Source organism: Somniosus microcephalus, chromosome 3 (assembly GCF_052327205.1).
Source record: "Somniosus microcephalus isolate GS21.2 chromosome 3, FLI_Smic_1.0, whole genome shotgun sequence".
Taxonomy (NCBI): Eukaryota; Metazoa; Chordata; class Chondrichthyes; order Squaliformes; family Somniosidae; genus Somniosus; species Somniosus microcephalus.
This window is the reverse complement of record NC_140989.1, coordinates 109727184-109748656: the sequence shown is the minus strand read 5'-3', so window position 1 is coordinate 109748656 and position 21473 is coordinate 109727184. Positions and strand designations below refer to the sequence as shown.

At 50.3% G+C, this 21473-nt stretch overlaps 1 protein-coding gene across 1 annotated transcript in view; it reads right to left on the bottom strand.

The window, feature by feature from the left end:
• Positions 1–21473, bottom strand: part of LOC147121258 (chitin synthase chs-1-like) — a 95116-nt gene that overhangs the window by 11859 nt on the left and 61784 nt on the right. Inside the window, 1 exon segment of the mRNA XM_085977741.1 lies at positions 16792–17076. Within this exon segment, the coding sequence (XP_085833867.1) occupies positions 16792–17076 (285 nt within the window).

Below are 21473 nucleotides of genomic sequence, written 5' to 3'. Positions count from 1 at the left end.
CGATGCCCCGTAACCAGGCCCAAAAATGCTATTTCTGTGGCCAGTTAAAACACCCTAGAGCGCACTGCCCGGCTAAGACCGCTACCTGCTCGGGCTGCGGGAAGAAAGGCCATGGTCCATCTCCCTTTGGAAGACCGAAACCCCGTTGGTGACGCCGAAGGGAACCCTAAGGAAGTGGTAGAGGCGGCCGTTCGCCTCGAAGGCAGTATACTGGCGGTCCTCATGGCGGATGGGGAGCTGGTGGTATGCTGACTTAAGGTCAATGGTGGAGAATACTTTGTATTGCGCAATCTGGTTGACCATATCAGATATGCGAGGAAGGGGGTATGCGTCCAGCTGAGTGTACCGGTTTATGGTTTGGCTGTAGTCAATGACCAGGCGGCGTTTATCAGTGGTTTTAACGACTACAACCTGGGCTCGCCAGGGGCTAGTGCTCCCTTCGATAATGCCCTCCTTCAAGAGCCGCTCCACCTCAGAGCTAATGAAAGCTCTGTCCCCGACGCTGTACCGCCTGCTCTTGGTAGCGATGGGTTTACAGTCATGGGTGAGGTTAGCGAACAAGGGAGGGGGGGACTTTTAGTGTGGAAAGGCTGCAGGTGGTTTGCTGCGGGCGATTTAAAAGGTGTTGGTTGCAGACTGTGAGTGGGGGGAGGGGTCCACAGTATGCTAATGTGACACTTTTAAGGTGGCACTGAAAATCCAACCCTAGCAGCACGGCAGCGCAGAGACGGGGCAGGACTAGAAGTTTAAAATTTTTATATTCTGTGCCCCCAACCGAAAGGGTCACCACACAGTAGCCGCCGACGTCCATTGAATGGGACTTGGACACCATAGAAATCCGATGGCGCGTCGGCAGGACCGTGAGGGAGTGGCTACGTACCGTGTCTGGGTGAATAAAACTCTCTGTGCTCCCGCTGTCGATTAGGCAAGTGGTGGCGCGGCCGTTTACCGTGATATCCATCATGGAGCTGGATAGATGATGAGGGAGGTATTGCTACGAGCAGAACCACCAGCTACAACCCCCGGGGGAACGGCCAGGTGGAAAGAGAGAACGCGACGGTTTGGAAGGCCGTCCTCTTAGCCTTAAAATCTAAGGGCCTTCCGACCTCTCGCTTGCAGGAGGTCCTCCCTGCGGCGCTCCACTCCATCCGGTCACTGCTTTGTACTGCCACTAATGCCACCCCTCATGAGCAAATGTTCATTTTCCCCAGGAAGTCCACATCGGGAACCTCGCTACCGGCATGGCTGACTTCTCCTGGGCCCATCCTACTGCGGAGGCACGTAAGGACCCATAAAACGGACCCCCTGGTCGAGAGGGTGCACCTCCTACATGCCAACCCCCAGTATGCCTGGGTGACATACCCAGACGGGCGGGAGGACACGGTCTCCATACGAGATCTCGCACCCTCGGGTACCCCTGAACTACCACCGTTATCCCCCACCACCCCTCCCAATCCAACCCCTGTAGACAACATGCCGGAGCCCCAGGACCCTTCGTTGACCACCCAGACACCAGATCCGACGTTGGATGCTGCAACGCCGCCGCCACCACGACGATCAGGACGTCAGACAAGGCCTCCTGATAGACTTAACTACACGAACTTGTAGTACCCTTCACCCCGCCGGACTTAATTTTAAACAAGGGGTGAATGTGGTAAACCACTGTTATTGCATATTGTTACCTCTGGGTGGCGCTGTGTACCAAGGCATGCCTCAGCTGACTCCGCCCACATGACCAGGTATAAAGGTGGGGGTTTCGCCGACTCACTTCCTTCTTGGAACCAGCCACCCACGAGAGGCATGCTCTGTTCTCTAGTTAATAAAAGCCTTTTCACCACCTTCCTGATTCATCGTCTTTTATGGAGTAATTGATAAGCGTATCAATTTTATTAACTAGAAGTAAAATGGCGACACCTGAACAGCAACAACAGCAGGCGTTGCTGCGAGCCCTCAGACCGGCATGCCTGGACCTCGACCCTCAAGCAGCGGGTTCATCAACCAATTTCGAACACTGGCTGAGCTGCTTTGAATCCTTCCTAGGAGCCTCCGCCGTGACATCGGAGGAGAACAAACTAAAAGTTTTGACCGTCCAGGTGAGCCCTCAAGTATATACGCTCATCCGGGACGCTACTACGTACACGGCGGCCCTTGAACTACTAAAAGGGCAATACACGCGCTGAGTGAACACGATTTACGCCAGACACCTCTTGGGATCCCGCAGGCAGCAACCGGGGGAATCGGTAGAGGCATTTTTACAGGCGTTACAGACACTCTGCAGAGACTGCGACTGTAAGGAGGTAACGGCTGCGGGGCACGCGGAGGGACTTACTTGTGATGCCTTCGTCAGGGGCCTCCAGTCCGACTACTCCCGGCAGAGACTGCTCGAAAGCAAGGAGCTCGACCTGAAGACGGCCGTAGCCCTTGCGCTCTCGCTAGATGCGGCCCACCGAAACCTCGAAGCATACTCACGTAACGGCGCCGCGCCATGGCCATCGCGACCGTGGGACATGGGACCGCCGCCCCCGGCACCAACTGCTGCAGCGATGTCCCGAAATCAACTGGGACAGCCGCCCCCGGTAAGAACCGCAGCGATGCCCCGTAACCAGGCCCAAAAATGCTATTTCTGTGGCCAGTTAAAACACCCTAGAGCGCACTGCCCGGCTAAGACCGCTACCTGCTCGGGCTGCGGGAAGAAAGGCCATGGTCCATCTCCCTTTGGAAGACCGAAACCCCGTTGGTGACGCCGAAGGGAACCCTAAGGAAGTGGTAGAAGCGGCCGTTCGCCTCGAAGGCAGTATACTGGCGGTCCTCATGGCGGATGGGGAGCTGGTGGTATGCTGACTTAAGGTCAATGGTGGAGAATACTTTGTATTGCGCAATCTGGTTGACCATATCAGATATGCGAGGAAGGGGGTATGCGTCCAGCTGAGTGTACCGGTTTATGGTTTGGCTGTAGTCAATGACCAGGCGGCGTTTATCAGTGGTTTTAACGACTACAACCTGGGCTCGCCAGGGGCTAGTGCTCCCTTCGATAATGCCCTCCTTCAAGAGCCGCTCCACCTCAGAGCTAATGAAAGCTCTGTCCCCGGCGCTGTACCACCTGCTCTTGGTAGCGATGGGTTTACAGTCATGGGTGAGGTTAGCGAACAAGGGAGGGGGGGGACTTTTAGTGTGGAAAGGCTGCAGGTGGTTTGCTGCGGGCGATTTAAAAGGTGTTGGTTGCAGACTGTGAGTGGGGGGAGGGGTCCACAGTATGCTAATGTGACACTTTTAAGGTGGCACTGAAAATCCAACCCTAGCAGCACGGCAGCGCAGAGACGGGGCAGGACTAGAAGTTTAAAATTTTTATATTCTGTGCCCCCAACCGAAAGGGTCACCACACAGTAGCCGCCGACGTCCATTGAATGGGACTTGGACGCCATAGAAATCCGATGGCGCGTCGGCAGGACCGTGAGGGAGTGGCTACGTACCGTGTCTGGGTGAATAAAACTCTCTGTGCTCCCGCTGTCGATTAGGCAAGTGGTGGCGCGGCCGTTTACCGTGATATCCATCATGGAGCTGGATAGATGATGAGGGAGGTATTGCTACGAGCAGAACCACCAGCTACAACCCCCGGGGGAACGGCCAGGTGGAAAGAGAGAACGCGACGGTTTGGAAGGCCGTCCTCTTAGCCTTAAAATCTAAGGGCCTTCCGACCTCTCGCTTGCAGGAGGTCCTCCCTGCGGCGCTCCACTCCATCCGGTCACTGCTTTGTACTGCCACTAATGCCACCCCTCATGAGCAAATGTTCGTTTTCCCCAGGAAGTCCACATCGGGAACCTCGCTACCGGCATGGCTGACTTCTCCTGGGCCCATCCTACTGCGGAGGCACGTAAGGACCCATAAAACGGACCCCCTGGTCGAGAGGGTGCACCTCCTACATGCCAACCCCCAGTATGCCTGGGTGACATACCCAGACGGGCGGGAGGACACGGTCTCCATACGAGATCTCGCACCCTCGGGTACCCCTGAACTACCACCGTTATCCCCCACCACCCCTCCCAATCCAACCCCTGTAGACGACATGCCGGAGCCCCAGGACCCTTCGTTGACCACCCAGACACCAGATCCGACGTTGGATGCTGCAACGCCGCCGCCACCACGACGATCAGGACGTCAGACAAGGCCTCCTGATAGACTTAACTACACGAACTTGTAGTACCCTTCACCCCGCCGGACTTAATTTTAAACAAGGGGTGAATGTGGTAAACCACTGTTATTGCATATTGTTACCTCTGGGTGGCGCTGTGTACCAAGGCATGCCTCAGCTGACTCCGCCCACATGACCAGGTATAAAGGTGGGGGTTTCGCCGACTCACTTCCTTCTTGGAACCAGCCACCCACGAGAGGCATGCTCTGTTCTCTAGTTAATAAAAGCCTTTTCACCACCTTCCTGATTCATCGTCTTTTATGGAGTAATTGATAAGCGTATCAGTTCCTCAGAGTTATTTTTCAATGTTTTTTTCATGACTGGAACGATGGGTGTTGCCCATTCGCTCCAATCTATTTTGGATAATACGCCTGCCTTTTCCAAATTCTTCAGCTCTGCCTCGACTGCCGGATGTATTGCGTATGGCACCGGTCTTGCCTTAAAATTTTTTGGAATTGCTGTATCTTCCACTTTTATTGAGGCGGTGATGCCTTTCAAGGTTCCTAGTTTCTCTTGAAACACTTCTTTGGCGTTGGCCAAGATGTCTTTTAATCGTTCAGGTATGATGTCTTCATTGTTTTTTTCCTTACTGGTCACCGTCAGTGCCTGAATGGAGTGCCAGTCTAAACGTATCTTCCTTATCCATTCACGTCCCAACAACGGTGGACCACCATCTTGTAGAATGTATAAATACAACTTTTGTATTTCTTTGCCGTTGTATACCACAGGCACCCTTATTTTTCCTTTGGGGTAGACTTTCTGCCCCGTATATGTTTTTAAGATAATGGATGTGTCTTTTAGAGGTATATGCGGAAATAGCCTCTCATAATCTCATCGATTTATTACGGTTAGAGCTGATCCTGTATCTAGCTCCATTTTAACTGGGGACCTGCTATTGTGAGGGTAACCCAAATGGTTTGGTAATCCTCTTTGGCAAGTACATTATGTAATTTGAGACAGCTTAGTCTCTTGTTTCCGGAGTCGCTATCGCTATTCTGGTCTTCGGAGCTATTGTCCGTCATCATTTGTACCTTCCTGTACTTTTCTTTATTGATTTTTTGTTTTCTGTCAGTGGATTTATTTTGTCCAGATTGGCATACCCGTGCAATGTGTCCAATCTTACCACATTGCCTGCATGCTTTGCCCTTGAACCAGCAGTCCCTCTGCTTATGGGTGGATCTGCCGCAGCGATAACATCTTCCGAACTCCTGTGTCATTTTATGGGTGCCGAAGTCCTGTGTCTCTTGTATCTCTGCAGCTCCTTTTGCTGCTGCTTCGTATGATACAGCCATACTGAAAGCTTTGTCCAATGTTAAATCTTTTTCAGAAAGCAGTCTTTTTTTGTGTTCCTTCACTTAAGAGACCGCAAACAAATTTGTCTTGAAGATAATCCGATAGTCCGGCTCCGAATTGGCAGTACTTTGATAGCTTTCTTAATTCGTTTAGGTAATCAGCGTTACTTTCATTCTTGTGTTGATTTCTCTTGAAGAACTTGAATCGTTCCGCTATCACCAGCGGTGTTGGGTTTAAATGCTCCTGCAGGGTATCAACAATTTCTTTAAAAGTCTTGTCCTTTGGTTTGGCTGGAGTGATTAAATTTCGTAACAGCCCGTATGTCTTCGCGCCCATTAAGTTCAGAAGTACTGAAGCTTTTTTTTCATCTGTTATTCCATTTGCAGTGCAATAAACCTCTACTCTTTCCACGTATGTGGTCCAATCTTCTATTTCGCCATCAAAAGCCGCCATATTACCAGATTTAGGCATTTCAGAAAAGATATGGTGCTTCCCGCGCTTTTTTAAAAAATTTTCTCTCTGTAGCAACGATATGGCGCTTCCCGCGCTTTCCCGCCGCTGCTACCGATAACAACGCTGTTTTACTGTGGTTTCCGTTTATTCACTGTTGGCGACTCGTTCCCGACGGAGGTCTAAACGCTGACCTGCTTGCCGCGCCGGCCGTCTCTTGAGTGCACCCTCCCAGTCCGTTATTGCTTGCCTCCGATTTCGCTGCCTGTCTCGGCTGTAGAGCCCGCCGCTGGAGCTCCAGCCTGACGCCCAGGAAGGATTAGCGCAGTACCTGTCACCAGCTTGGCCAGCTGGTGAAACCACAGTTTCTCTTACTTCCTTGAGTCTTCTGGTGGAATCGATGTCCTTGAGGTGCTGCCGAATTGCAGGTAAGTCCGTTTCCACTTCGTCGCCACTGTAGTGTCCGTGTGTAGACAAAGACACTGAAGACAGGAGTTGGTTCATAGGTATTTACTAAGCAAGTCTGGGGGGGGTTTCTAAAGGATATACACAATAAACAGGCTTATATAGCCCAAGTGGCAATTACCGGCATTACGCACACCTGGGGCTCTTAAAGGCACATACACCATAATTGCTCTTAAAGGCACATACACCACAAGAATGCTGGCAACAGTGAGTCACCATGTGTTGGCCATCTCTTCACCGTCAATTCATATACCCGAGACAGTGTCGGGTCATTTCGGGTCTCCTTCTCTATATCAGCGTTAGTTACAGGCAAGTGTTCAATTATAGTCGAATGAAATATTTCGACAGGGTCCACTGCTGGTGCTTCCTCCGCAGTAGGCAGTGGCAGGCGTGATAGCCCATTAGGGTTTCCATGCTGTTTCGTGCCCTTATACTCAATTTCATATTGGTTCGCCCCTAGAAAAAGGGACCATCTTTGTAGCCGTTGCGCAGACATCACCGGAACGCCCTTCTTTGGATTAAAGATGGAGAGAAGTGGTTGGTGGTCAGTCAGTAAGGTGAACTTCTGCCCGTGCAGATAGTGGTTGAACTTTTTCACTCCCCACACTAGGCTGAGGGCCTCCCTGTCAATCTGGGCGTAGTTACGCTCGGCTGAGGTTAGTGATCATGACGCAAAGGCTATTGGCCTCTCTGAGCCGTCCGAGAATTTGTGCGACAGCACCGCTCCAATGCCATAGGGTGATGCATCACACGCCAACCGAATTGATAGTGCTGGGTTGAAATGAGCCAACACCTCTTTTGATGTGATCAATTCTTTGCTCTTCTGGAAAGCTCGTTTACATTCGTCATTCCACTTCCATGGTACCCCCGTTTGCAGTAGGGTGTTCAGTGGGTGCAGTACGGTAGACAAATTTGGCAAGAACTTATGGTAGTAGTTCACCAGCCCGAGGAACGACCTCAGTAGTGACACATTTGCTGGTGCTGGAGCCATGACTACTGCCTCAATCTTTTCAGGGGACTTATGTAACCCCTCTTCATCAATAACGTGGCCACAGTACGAGATCTGCTTCTGGAAAAACTCGCATTTGTGGCGATTAGCTTGGAGCCCATATTCCTTCAATCTAGTGAGCACCTGCTCCAGGTTGGCGAGGTGATCACTGTCATTTTCGCCAGTGACCAGGATATCATCCAAATAACACTGGGTCCCTGGAATCCCTTGCAGGACTTGATCCATTGCCCTTTGCCAAATAGCCGGAGCTGATGCTACCCCGAACACCAGCTGATTGTATTGGTAGAGACCTTTATGAGTGTTGATCGTGAGGTACTGTTTCGAGGCTTCTTCTACCTCCATTTGCAGGTACGCCTGGGCCAGATCAATCTTAGTGAAGCATTTCCCTCCAGATAGCGAGGCGAAAATATCTTCAATCCGCGGAAGCGGATATTGTACCGTGTGAACGACTGGGTTCACTGTCACCTTAAAGTCCCCACAGATGCGAACCTTCTTTGGTTCCCCAGGCGTATTACTCAATGACCTCTTCATTACAGGAACGATGGGTGTAGCCCGCTCGCTCCAGTCCACTTTGGACAGTACTCCTGAACGTTCCAAACCTTCCAGCTCTGCTTCGACGGCTGGGCGGATCGCATAAGGCACCGGTCTGGCCTTAAAAAACTTTGGGCTTGCATTTTCCTCTATTTTGATCATCGCTGTTATGCCTTTTCGTGTTCCGAGTCCCTCCTGGAACACTTCTTGTGCATCAGTTAGCATTTTTGACAGTCGTCCCGGTGTGACGTCGTCATCCTTTTTGGCATCTACAGTCAGTGCTTGTATGGAATGCCAATCTATCTGTATCTTCCGGATCCATTCACGTCCTAGTAGTGGTGGTCCTCCCTCTGGTAATACATATAGGTCCATTTTTGGGGTTTCCTTGCCGTTATATATAACGTTCACCCTTATTTTTCCTTTGGGGTAGACTTTTTGCCCCGTGTACGTCTTCAAGACGATCTCTGTATCTCTCAAGGGTATATGTGAGAATAGCCGCTTGTAGTCCCTTTGGTTTATGACTGTTAGGGCTGATCCTGTGTCCAATTCCATTTTCTCTTGGACTCCGGCTATCTTGAGCGTGACCCAGATAGTTTGGTGATCCTCCATTTTGATCACATTATGTAGTTTCAGACAACCCAGCTCCTTGCTTCCGGAGTCTGTATCCCTTTTCTGTTCATCTGAACTACTCTCCGTCACCTTATGTACCTTCTTGTACTGCTCCTGTGGAGATTTCTTGCTGCTGGTTTTCTTTTCTGACCTGCAGACTCTTGCTATGTGTCCTACTTTTCCACACTGTCTGCACACTTGGTCCTTGAACCAGCAATCCTTATGGTCGTGTGTTGTTCTGCCGCAGCGATAGCACTTCACTGTTCCGTTTGACATTTCATTTGTGCCATATTCTTGCGGTATCCGTTGTATCACTGCCGCACCCCGTGCTGCTGCTTCGTGTGATACTGCCATGCTGAAAGCCTTGTCCAGCGTAAGATCCTTTTCTGATAGAAGCCGTTTCTGGTTTCCTTCACTTTGAAGCCCACACACGAACTTGTCCCTCAAAGTATCTGCTAGTCCCGTTCCAAACTGGCAGTGTTTCGCTAGCTTGCGCAGTTCCGTTAAATACTCAGCTTTACTTTCATCTTTATGCTGGTTCCTTTTGTGAAACTTAAATCTTTCTGCTATCAGCAGCGGTGTGGGGTTTAAGTGGTCCTGTAGGATTGACACTATGTTTTCAAAATTCTTTTCTGCTGGTTTCTCTGGGGTTACTAGGTTTCGCAGTAAGCCATACGTTTTTGCACCCATTGAATTCAACAATACCAGCGCTTTCTTGTCATCTGGCACTTCATTCGCCTTGCAGTATACTTCAATGCGTTCGACATATGTCGTCCAATCTTCGACTTCATTATCGAACGCTGTGATACTGCCACTCTTCGGCATTTTTGGGTGTGGTTAGACTGGCTCAAAATGGCATCTCCCGCGCTCTCCCTACTTCTCCGCTGCGTCTCAAAATGGCGTCTCCCGCGCTCTCCCTTCTTCTCCGCTGCGGCTTGGCCCTTCAACACCGGCTGCACTCTGCGCGTTTTCCTGCGCGCCTCTCTCTCTTGTTGCCGCTGCTCGGCCCTTGAACACCGGCTGCACTCTGTGCGCTCTACCCTCTTCTCCCGTCGACGCCGCTCGGTCCTGAACACCGGCTGCACCCTGTGTGCTCTACCCTCTCTCTTCTCCCGTCGATGCTGCTCGGCCTTTTCTGTGCCGTTGGTCAGCTCTAGCCGCCGCTGTCCGGGAAGGGTCTGCACCGTACCTGCTGCCAGCCCATTTAGCTGGACCACCGTGACTGGAGAACCAAGCCCAGCTCTCAACAGCCTCCCCTGCGATGCTCAAATCTCCGCTGGATGGTCGACGCCCGTGCTTCTGGACTCGGCCTTCTTCTTTCACTGTTCTCCAGGAGCGAATCCCTGGGAGGTGATGCAGAGTTGCAGGTAGGTTTGAATCGTCTCATTGCCACTGTTAGATCCGTGTATCTTGATGTTAGGTTTCCTTCAATAATGAGACAAGAGACTGCAGGGAACAATCAACAGGTGTTTACTGGATGAGGGTTACTCTAAAACAGCTGTACACATCCCTACTCAGGGTTTATATACAGGTGTGGTCACTGCCGGTACTACAGTATACAGGAGCTGTAAGAAGTAGTTCTCCCCTTAAAGGTACATACACTACACTTTGGGGACGGTAATCATGATCGTAGGGCAGGCTTCAGTTGGGGGGGGGGTCAGCAGATCCCAGGGCAGACGTCAATGGGGAGTGTCGACAGATTGCGGGGCAGGTTTCAGTTGGGTGGTCAACCAATATAACAGGCCATTAAGAATCTCGCACATTAAAGCATATTGGCTTAAGTTCAGTTTTTCCTGTAACATATTGGTGCCAACTTCATAGGATCATAGACTGGTTACAGCATGGAAGAAGGCCATTTGGCCCGTCAAGCCCATGCTGGCTCTCTGCAAGAGCACTTCAGCTAGTCCCACTCCCCACCCTTTCCCTGTAGCCCTGCAAATTTTTTTCCTTCAGATACTTATCCAACGTCCTTTTGAAAGCAGTGATTGAGTCTGCCTCCACCACCCTTTCAGGCATTGCAATCCAGATCCTAACCACTCACTGAGTAAAAGAGTTTTACCCCGTGTCACCTTTGGTTCTTCTGTCAATCACCTTAAATCTGTGTCCTCTGGTTCTCGATCCTTCTGCCAAGAACCAACTGATGGCATTTTTACAATATACACATTTCACCCAAGTGATCCCAAGAAAGCTGCCCAACATCCAAATGTGTCTGCTAACCAAGTTGCACACCAGTTGCTCCTAAATGGAAAAATCAACAAGAAACAACCAAGAGCACAACTAGATAGGAAGAAGTACAGCGATGATCCTGGCTTCACTAGACCATTCACCATGGAAGAGGTGGAAACTGGTACATCTAATTATTATGTCCGTGAATGATTGAGACACGGACAGCAGGAGTTGAACAAAACAAGTCTTTACTGAATGAAGTCAATCGGGAAACTGAAACTACAGAGGCTCACTAGCGCCTTTTATACAGGGGTGGTCACTGCCGGTACTGCTGTCTGAGACCAGTTATTCTCTTAAAGGTACATACACAACACTAATCTAAAACACGGGAAAGCAATTGGTCTTGACAACATAGCAACGGAGCAGATAAAGCATTTTGGACAGCAAGCAAAGAAGTGGCTCCTACAATTGTTCAACCACTGTCTGGCAACACACAAGCCACCTAATATCTGGCAGAAGGCACATGTAATAGCACTATTAAAGCCTGGAAAAGATCCCTCAGATCTTAAGAGTTTTCGGCCAATTTCACTGCTTTGCCACACCTATAAGCTGTTTGAACGCCTGATACTCAATAGGATAGCACCAACTGTAGATGAGAAGATCATTCCAGAGCAAGCAGGTTTCCGCCCCGGCAAATCAACAACAAGCCAACTGCTCAGCCTCACACAACACATCGAAGATGGTTTTGAGCAATGGATGGTAACAGGTGCTGTTTTTGTAGACCTGTCAGCAGCATACGATACAGTGAACCATAGACGTCTCCTCTGCAAGATTCTAGAGATGACAAAAGACATTCACTTAACAGAGCTGTTAGAACCGGCGATTCTGAAGCATGCTTTCTATGTTGAACTAGGTGGGAAGTGCAGCAGGTGGCGTATTCAGAAGAATGGTCTTCCTCAGGGAAGCGTGCTTGCACCGCTGCTGTACAACATCTACACGAATGACCAACCTATAGACGGTGTCACACGCCGTTTTATATATGCTGATGACTTATGTATCACTGCCCAAAGCACTGATTTTAACACTGTGGAGAAAACGCTTTCTGAGGCCTTGGAGGGACTAAAATCCTACTACAGGTAGACTACCTTTTATCCGAACTTCCGAAAACCGAAACCTTCTAAAAACCGAAGGTTTTTTCGTTCAGCGTAAGTTGTGCGCACGACATGACCAGAGTGGCGCACGACTTGCGCTGAGCAGAGGGTCAGCGTAAGTCGTGCGCACGACCCCCACCCCCCCCGCCGACCCCGACCCCCGCCGACCCCGACCCCCCGCCGACCCCCCCGCCGACCCTGACCCCCGCCGACCCACCCCCGACAAATTTCCCAGTCTTATAAAATACCTTCCGAAATCCGAAATTTTCCGAAAACCGAAACACGGCTGGTCCCGAGGTTTTCGGATAAAGGATAGTCTACCTGTATGAAGAAAACCACCTTCGCGCAAACCCATCAAAGACGCAAGTTTGTGCATTCCACCTCAGAAACTGTGAAGCCAAACGCCAGTTGAAAGTAACCTGGTGTGGAGCAACACTGACGCATTGCGAGCACCCGATCTACTTAGGAGTCACCCTTGACCGATGCCTCACCTGCAAGAACCACATCGAGACGACAAAGGCAAAAGTGAGCGCACGAAACAACATCCTGAATAAGCTCACTAACACAAGATGGGGAGCAAGCCCGAAAACATTGCGAACCAGTGCACTTGCTCTTTGCTATTCCACTGCCGAATACGCCTGCCCTGCATGGGAAAGGTCTACTCATGCCAAGAAGATGGATGCCGTTCTGAATGCAAGCTGCCGATTTATCACAGGTTGCTTAAAACCAACAAACACCAATAGCCTATATATCCTGGCGAGTATCGCTCCCCCTGATATAAGAAGAATGGTAGCCAGCAAGAAAGAGCGACTCCGTCAAACATCAGATGAGAGGCACCCTCTGCATTGTCATACACCTACACCAGGCTGCCTAAAGTCAAGGAAGAGCTTCATGAATAGTGTTGTTCCATTACAATCAACCTCATCTGAAGCCCGCATCACCTTGTGGAAAGACCGGCTCGCCAGTCTTGAACAACCCCCAGCGATGGAAATTTTACCTGATGAAAGCCTTCCCCCAGGAGCTAATTGCAACTGGGCAATCTGGAAGTGCCTTAACAGACTTAGGACCGGTGTAGGTTGCTCAAAGGTGCCACTAAACAAATGGGGATATACAACCAGCCCGACAACTTGTGAATGTGGAACTGAGGCACAGACTATGCAAACCTCTCCTGCAATGCCCATCATTAGAGGAACCCTGCACTGTTGCAGATCTTGCCGAATCCAACAACAAGGCGCAAAAATGTGTCCAGTTCTGGCTGGGCTATGTATAGACTGTCCGTGGACACGATAAGAAGAAGACCCAAGTGACTACCCTTGTGACTACTTGTGCTTTATTTTCCGCTTATGCGTGCTCCTACGTAATGGTTCCCCTGTGGCTTCAGCAGATGTGGAGGCCCCTTGCTCACTTTCCTGCTGCTCCTGTCTCGGCACCTTTGGCGGGCGTCCTCTGGGGTGGTGAGCCTGTGAGGGCTCATCAGCAGTCTGCTGCTCCTGCAGCTGTGCAGGGGTTGAGACCTCTATCTCACTTGTGTGTGGACACCGGCGGGGCTCTGACCAAGGGCTCTGCAGTGGCATGGAAGTGTGAGCGCTTGGTGAGGAACCCCCACTTCCTTGAGGCCTGCCACCAACCTCCCTCTCATGGGTCAGCTCCCCCTCCGCGCCTGCAAGTGGCTTGAGAGCACCTTGCTGCACATCAGGGGGGCCATGGGGACCCATATCTGCAATGGCAGTCCTACTCAGAAGGACTTCCATGAAGGTCTGGTTTCTCTGTTCAATAGATGCCCATCACTCCTCCAGAGATGTCATTCTATTCGGAACACTCACCATGTTTTCCATACCCTGGCGACTAACCTCCTTCATGGCCGTAGCCCTCCTCTCCTCTACCGTAGCCAGCCTTACCACAGAGGCAGCAATCATTTCCACGTAGGTAGCCATCCTTTCCGTGTTGATGTGTTCATGCGCCAATGACTCCACAAAGGCTCTGCTCATGTTCGCAATGGACTCCTCCATTCGCTCCACACTCACAGCGGCCCTGGAGACAAAACCTGCCAGAGACTCCTGCATCTGTGCATGGAGTTCCATCACCTCTGATCTTATGGATGGACCCAGAAGCAAAGGGTCGACATGCAGCTGAGCCGAGCTGGCAGTCCTGTGCCCTCCAACGAGGACTCTCCACTGCTGTCCCTGTCTCCACAATCTGCTGATGCTCACTTGTGAGCTGTGATACACCAGGTGACAACACTACTCTATGTCCCGAAGGTCCCCCCGAGGTGTGAGTGTCTGCGCTGGTGCTGGGTGCGCCTATTTCTGCTGACGCTGCGCCCTCAGAGGTTGCAGATTCCTCTGAGGAGTCTGGAATCTCAGGCTCTTCCCCCTGCACAGTGGGGACGGGGGCTCTCGATGGTCCTGTGGGGGAGTCAAGGAAAAAGTTAGAGATGTGATGCCAAGGTTACATGCACATTGCATTTTGCAGATGATCATAAGTCCATATGATGTAACTTCAGAATCATTATCAGCGACTCATGCAATGTCAATGAGAGAGATGGAAAACTATTCTGTCACCAGCTTGCGGGGATGCACCTGTCTGTCCTTCCCCAACTTCCGCATCTGTATCAGCCCCGACAATCTCCAGGACGGCTTCCTCCCAGGGGGTGAGCTGGGCTAATGAGGGTGGTCCTCCTCCTGTCCTGGCTCGCTCTCTCCTGTTGTGAGCTCTCTTCTCCTGCAATGAGGGAGACAAGTGGAGGTTGAGTGAGAATGAAGGAGTGAGTGTAGAGATTGCATAGCATAGATACTTAGAAGGAGACAAAGATGCAGTGAGGTTGCAATACCAAGGGCCCTCCTTGTGTGTTGTCAGTTGTGTTCAAAGCATCAGAGTGAGAGGGAGTGTGAGGGCTGCATGTCCGAATAGTTAGGTGAATGTGAGCATAGAGAGAGAGGGAATGGCTAAGGGTGCATGGATGTGAGTGTCAAGTGGGATGTGGAGGAAGAGATTGCTAAAGCTGAGTGCTGGTGAGGAAAGGCAATGGGGATCAGATTCGGGGTGATGGAAACTTCATACTTACTTTTCCAGTGCGTTGAACGTCATAGAATCTTTTCCTGCACTGCATCCAGGTGCGCCGTGTGAGCCCCAAGGAGTTGACTTCCCCAGCCACCTGTAGCCACACAGCCTTGGTCTGACTGGGAGGCCTCTTCCTCCCTGAAGAAGGGAACAGGACCTCCCTGTGGGCCCTAGCCCCATCCAACAATGCCTGCAGTGATGCCTCATCAAATTTAGGCGCAGCTCTTGCCCTCCCACTGGCCATTGTTCCTGCAGGCTCCTGTGCCATCATAAGGGGAAAGCTTGGAAGCCTGCAGAGGAAGCAAGGCTTGCTGTGGACCTTAAATGCAGCAGAAATGATGACATCATCGGAGGGGACTTGCAGTCATGAAAAACCCATTTGCAAAGGCTTCCCACACGTTGGAAATCAATTGGCCAATTGAGTTAAAATTGCATCAATCTCACACATCCATTTAGATTCATGTGGTAATCGCGAAATTCGGGGAACCCGACAATTGCCCGTACCTGAGTTAAAATCGACCCCTTATATCCAGGAATATTTAATACCCTATCCTGCCCTTTTTAGAGCCCATTATTGCCACATCATATTCCCATGTGGCTATTTATGCCTGCAGATCACCAACCTTGTTTACTATGCTTCGTGCGTTCATATACATAACTTGTAAACCTATCTTAGACCATCCTGTGTTCTCTCATACCTATTTCTTACTTTAGTGCTATCCGTCGCTCCAAATCCTTTGTTTCTCCTTTCTAATGCTACATCCTGGTGCCCATCCCCCTGCCAACTTAGTTTAAACCCTCCCCAACAGCACTAGCAAACCTCCCTCTGTTGAGGTGCAACCTGTCCAGCCTGTACAGGTCCCACCATCCCCAGAACTAGCCCCAATGCCCAAGGAATTGGAAGCCCTCCCTCCTGCAACATCTCTCCAGTCACGCATTCATCTGCTCTATCCTCCTTTTTCTATACTCACTCACGCGTGGCACTGGGAGTAATCCAGAGATTACTACCTTTGAGGTCCTGCTTTTTAATCTCTTTCCTAGCTCCCTGAAATCTGCCTGCAGGACCTCATCCCTCTTTCTACCTATGTCGTTGGTACCGATATGGACCACGACCTCTGGCTGTTCACCCTCCCCCCTCAGAATGTTCTGCAGCCACTCAGTGACATCCTTAACCCTGGCACCAAGGGAGGCAATATACCATCCTGGAGCCACGTCTGCGGAAGCAGAAACACCTGCTTGCTCCCTTACTATCGAATCCCCTCCCACTATTGCTTTCCCTATCTTCCTCCTCCACCCCCCCCCCCACCCGCCCCTGTACAGCTGAGCCACCCATGGTGTCGTGGACTTGGTTCTGGCTGTACTCCCCAGAGGAACCATCGCCCTCACCAGTACTCAGAATAGAATACTGGTTGGAGAGCGAGATGCACTCAGGGGACTCCTGCACTATCTGCCTGGTCCTCCTCTTCTGTCTGGTGGTTACCCATTCCCTCTCTGCCTGCACATTCCTTAGCTGCGGGGTGACCACCTCTAGAAACGTGCTATCCTCAGCCTCGTGGATGCACCGCAGTGACGCCAGCTGCTGCTCAAGCTCTGAAACCCGGAGCTCGATCTCCTCCAGCTGATGACACTTCCTGCACATGTGGTTGTCCAGGACAAGGGAAGTGTCCTGGATTTCCCACATGGTACACGGTGCGCATTCCACGGGACTGAGCTGCCCTGCCATGCCTTTATTTATTCGACTATTAAATAACCTTACAGAAACTTAAGACTAAGATGTACCTAATTCAAGTTATTAATATAATATAACTTGCTAAAAAAATCAACTTGTGACAACATTGTATGATACAAATTAAAGGGATAACACTTACCAGCTACCATCAAACAAATTGTAGATGGCCCTATAACAGTTGCTATCATATAGACGATTTGATAGAAGAGAAATAGTTTTGAAATACATGGGTTTTTTCTTGATGTTTGCAATCCATTTCCTAACAGGTCAATGGTATTTGCTATTTTTGATGGATCCCAGTGTCGGCGTTGATTGAAGAACTCCTTGAATTCTTGAGGGGCATTGGTGTATGAGTCTGATCCTGCACAGTATTCGATATGCCAACCTTGCTGCAGCAGCAAGAGGCAAAGCCACCTGTCTTCACCTGTAAGGCACATTCAAGTCACATGATGATAACAGTGAAGAACAAACTAGAGCTGGTAAGAAAGAACTTGCATTTATATAGCGCATTTCTCAATCTCAGGATGTCTCAATGTGCTTAACAGCCAAGGAAGTACTTTTGAAGTGTAGTCATTGTTATCATATCGGAAAGCGGCAACCAAATTGTGCACAGCAAGATCCCATAAATAGCAATGAGGTAATGACTGGATAGTTTGTTTTTGTTGCTGGCTGAGATATAATTATTGGCCAGGACACCAGGAAGAACAGCCCTGCTTTTTTTCAAATAGTATTATAAGATCCTTTACATCCACCTGAGAGGGCAGACAAGACCTTGGTTTAAAATCTCATTCGACAGACACACCTCCAGCAGTGTAACATTCCCTCAGTGCTGCACTGGAATGTCAGCCTGGATTATGTGGAGGGGGCTTGAACCCATGACCTTCTGACTCCGGGGTGAGAGTGCTACTACTGAGCCAAGGACAACACATCGACTGTCAGGAGTGACAATAAGAACAATAGATTCTCACATCTTGGAAGGTTTTGCTGAAGCTAAGATTTAGGAGCCTTTTTTGTGGGTCTGGATTCAGTTCCAGATTATGTCCAAAAGTTTTTTTTTCATTTCCCCCAATGTTCAATGTGTCATTGAAAGCAGTGACACATGCTGGGGAATGGACTCATGGGTGTCAGCGGCCCTTTAGTACCTTGCTTTAGTGTCTGTCCTTCGTATGTGAGCCTAGACAGTGATCTGTGGCAGGCTCTTGGAACTCACTCCTGTCCTCATTTGACATTCATATTGGTGCATTTTGCAGCACAGGATAGTAATCAGAAGCTTCTCTCTAACCCAAGGACAATTAGCCTCATTCTAGTGCCTCACTGCCACCTTGTCTGAGATACACTGGCCACAATATTTTTGGGGAGGGAGCGGGTGAGTGTGGTTGCAGGGGAAAAACACGGAACGCGGAGGTACAACCGGATTTAACGGTAGTACCCCATTATCAGTTTTTAATTTTGGACGCAAATTGGGCTCAAAATTGCGCTTTTCTTTGCTCAAGTTACCGCTCAAACACATTTGCATATCGCTGAACGTAAAATCTTTCATGAACCAGCGCAATTGGGCAGTGTCTTCAAACATAATTTTTTTTAAAAATTTGCATTAAAAATACTCCTTGATATATTTCAGAGTGGTAACTTGTTGCAGTTTGATTAATACAGCTGAAAATTAGTTTATCACAAAAATAAGTATTTTTAATCAGAGTGTCTAGTCCACCACCTGTGAGTAACCTGGTTTTAAATAAAAGAAAATGACTTTAAAAAACTATTCAGAACCATTTACTAGTTACATTGGTGTGTAGTAGTCACTTTCTTAGTAAATTAAATAAATAATATTTAAAAGCTTTTGAAAGGTACCTATTTGTGCGCTCATGCCTAAAAAAACAGCTTAATTAAAAGAGCCTCTTGGAAGGCCCGCAAACAGCTGCAATTAGCAAAAACTCTCCATGGAGATTACATCGATCCGGGGGCATTGCCAGTTTTGTGGGGGGCTGATGTCATGTTTTTTAAACCAGAGCAATAGATCATAGAAACTCTATTTGCGCTGAACATAATTTGCGCTTGAAATCCTTAGATCTTTTGCGCTCGTTTGGCCAATTTTGGGCGAATGGCACTGGAACTACTAGTGCAACCTAGTGGAAACTCCAGGCTAAGGTGTGGAAAGTCGCAGACAATGTGTGGAAGGTCACAGACAATGTGTGGAAGGTCACAGACAATGTGTGGAAGGTCACAGACAATGTGTGGAAGGTCGCCGACAATGTGTGGAAGGTCGCCGACAATGTGTGGAAGGTCACAGACAATGTGTGGAAGGTCACAGACAATGTGTGGAAGGTCACAGATAATGTGTGGAAGGTCACAGACAATCTGTGGAAGGTCACAGACAATGTGTGGAAGGTCACAGATAATGTGTGGAAGGTCGCCGACAATGTGTGGAAGGTCGCCGACAATGTGTGGAAGGTCGCCGACAATGTGTGGAAGGTCACAGACAATGGGCTGGATTTTGCTAGGGCCGGGGAGGCGGGATTGGAGGCGTGTGGGGGATAAAAATCACAAAACTGGCGTGCGGGCCCAAACCCGCCTCCATCCCGCCTCCACGCAATTTTCCTAAATACGTGTCTGCTGGTCCCGACTCCGTCCCGCCTCCAGGAGGCGGGATAGGCCCTTAAGGCCCTTAACAAGCCCTCAATTGGCTCTATAATCCCATTTTCCTAACCACTTGCAAGTTTACTCATTTTCCCACGTGAAACACGCCTGGTGGGAAACACACATCTGAAACCTGGCGGGAGCACAACTGGCTTGCGGAGTAGCAGCTGCAGCTCAACCATTAAATGGCAGATTTGAACAGGCTTTAATTGCAGGTGGCATAACTTTGCTCTCTCAGGTCTGGGGGATCTTTCAGAAGGCATACCCACAGCTCTGGAAGTTTGCAACCTGACAACCATCTCCAGTGTGACCTCCTGGGAAACCCCTCTCGCCACCTTCACTGAGCGCTTCCTCAACTGAGGCATCTACCAGAAGCATGGGAGCCATTTTTGTCCTGCCCTTCTGGATATTACATGAGGCCGCCCAACAGCAGCAGCAACAACAGTTGCGCCAAGCTGCTGCTGCCCCACCTGAGGATGCACAGGCCAGAAGGGGCCAGCGCATGGAAGGCCGTCGGCGCAGGAGATACCCCCCAAACAGGGTCTACAGACGCAGGGTCAGCTACCTAACATGTCTGAGCAGCAGTGCCAAAGGCGGCTCCGACTTTCGTGAGAGATAGTGGCTGACATCTGCGCAATGCTGCAGCAAGACCTGGAGCCCAGAGGAGCAGCTGGACACCCCTTATCAGTGGCCGTCAAAGTCACCATCGCACTCAACTTTTTTGCCTCAGGCTCATTCCAGGGATCAGCAGCAGACATCAGCGGCATCTCCCAGGCGGCCGCACACACCTGCATCAAGCGGGTAACCGATGCCCTCTTTGCCATCGCGCACAATCACATCCATTTCACCAAGGATCGAGCAAGTGTCATGGCGAGAGCGGTTGGATTTGCTAATCTTGCAGGCTTTCCAAGGGTGCAGGGCATCGTTGATTGCACACATGTGGCCCTTAAGGCTCTCCATCGCAATCCTGGTATTTTTGTCAACCACAAGGGCTTCCACTCCCTCAACGTTCAGCTGGTGTGTGACCACAAGAAGGAAATTTTGCATGTTTGTGCCAAGTGCCCTGGCAGTTGCCATGACTCCTTCATACTGCGCCAGTCTACTGTGCCTCCGCTATTCAGTCCGCCACACCAACTTAACGGATGGCTACTTGGAGACAAGGGCTATCCCTTGAGGACGTGGCTATTGACGCCGCTGAGGAGCCCATCCAACGCAGCTGAGAAGAACTACAACTCCAGCCACCTTTCCACCAGAGCCATGATCGAGCAGACCATTGGTCTGCTGAAGATGCGCTTCAGATGCCTGGATAGATCAGGTGGAGCCCTGCAATACTCAGCAGCCAGGGTCTCCAGAATCGTTGTGGTTTGCTGTGTGCTTCACAACATGGCACAGCGTCGTGGCCTGCAGATGGCCGAGGACCAAGTGGCTCCTGACATATCCTCCTCAGATGAGGAGGAGGAGGAGGGGGAGGAGGAGAGCGAAGACGAACATCTTGCAGAGGCTCATCAACCAGCGGCAGCAGTGCGCGAGAACATTGGTGGCCGACATGCAAGGAACACGCTCATATTGGGCAGATTTGCTGAGCCTCGCCCATGAGGGACTATTGCCTCGCATCCTTTTACCTGAGCACTGACAATAGCCAGGAACCAGCTGACTTCTAGCGATGTGACCACCATACTGACCTCAAAGTGAAAGTCCCATTCGCGAAATGACACACGCCACAACTACAGCAGTAGCCAACAGATGATTTATTAACATTATTCTGATGGCTTTCAACCATAACACATTAAATTCCACCCAAGTGACTACCCTTGTGACTATTTGTGCAGTTTCTCTTACGCGTGCTCCTACGTAGTGGTTCCCCAGTGGCATCAGCAGATGTGGAGGCCCCTTGCTCACTTCCTTGCTGCTCCTGTCTGGACACCTTTGGCAGGCGTCCTCTGGGGTTGCGAGCCTGTAAGGGCTGCGCAACAGTCTGCTGCTCCTGCGGCTGTGCAGGGGTTGAGACGCCAATCTCACTTGGGTGCTGACTCAGGTGGGGCTCTGACCGAGGACTTGTCAGTGGCATGGAAGTTTGAGCGCTTGGAGAGGAGCCCCCACCTCCTTGTTCTCTGCCACCATCATCCCTCTCATGGGTCAGGTCCCCCTCAGCGCTTGCAAGTGGCGAGAGAGCACCTTGCTGCACAT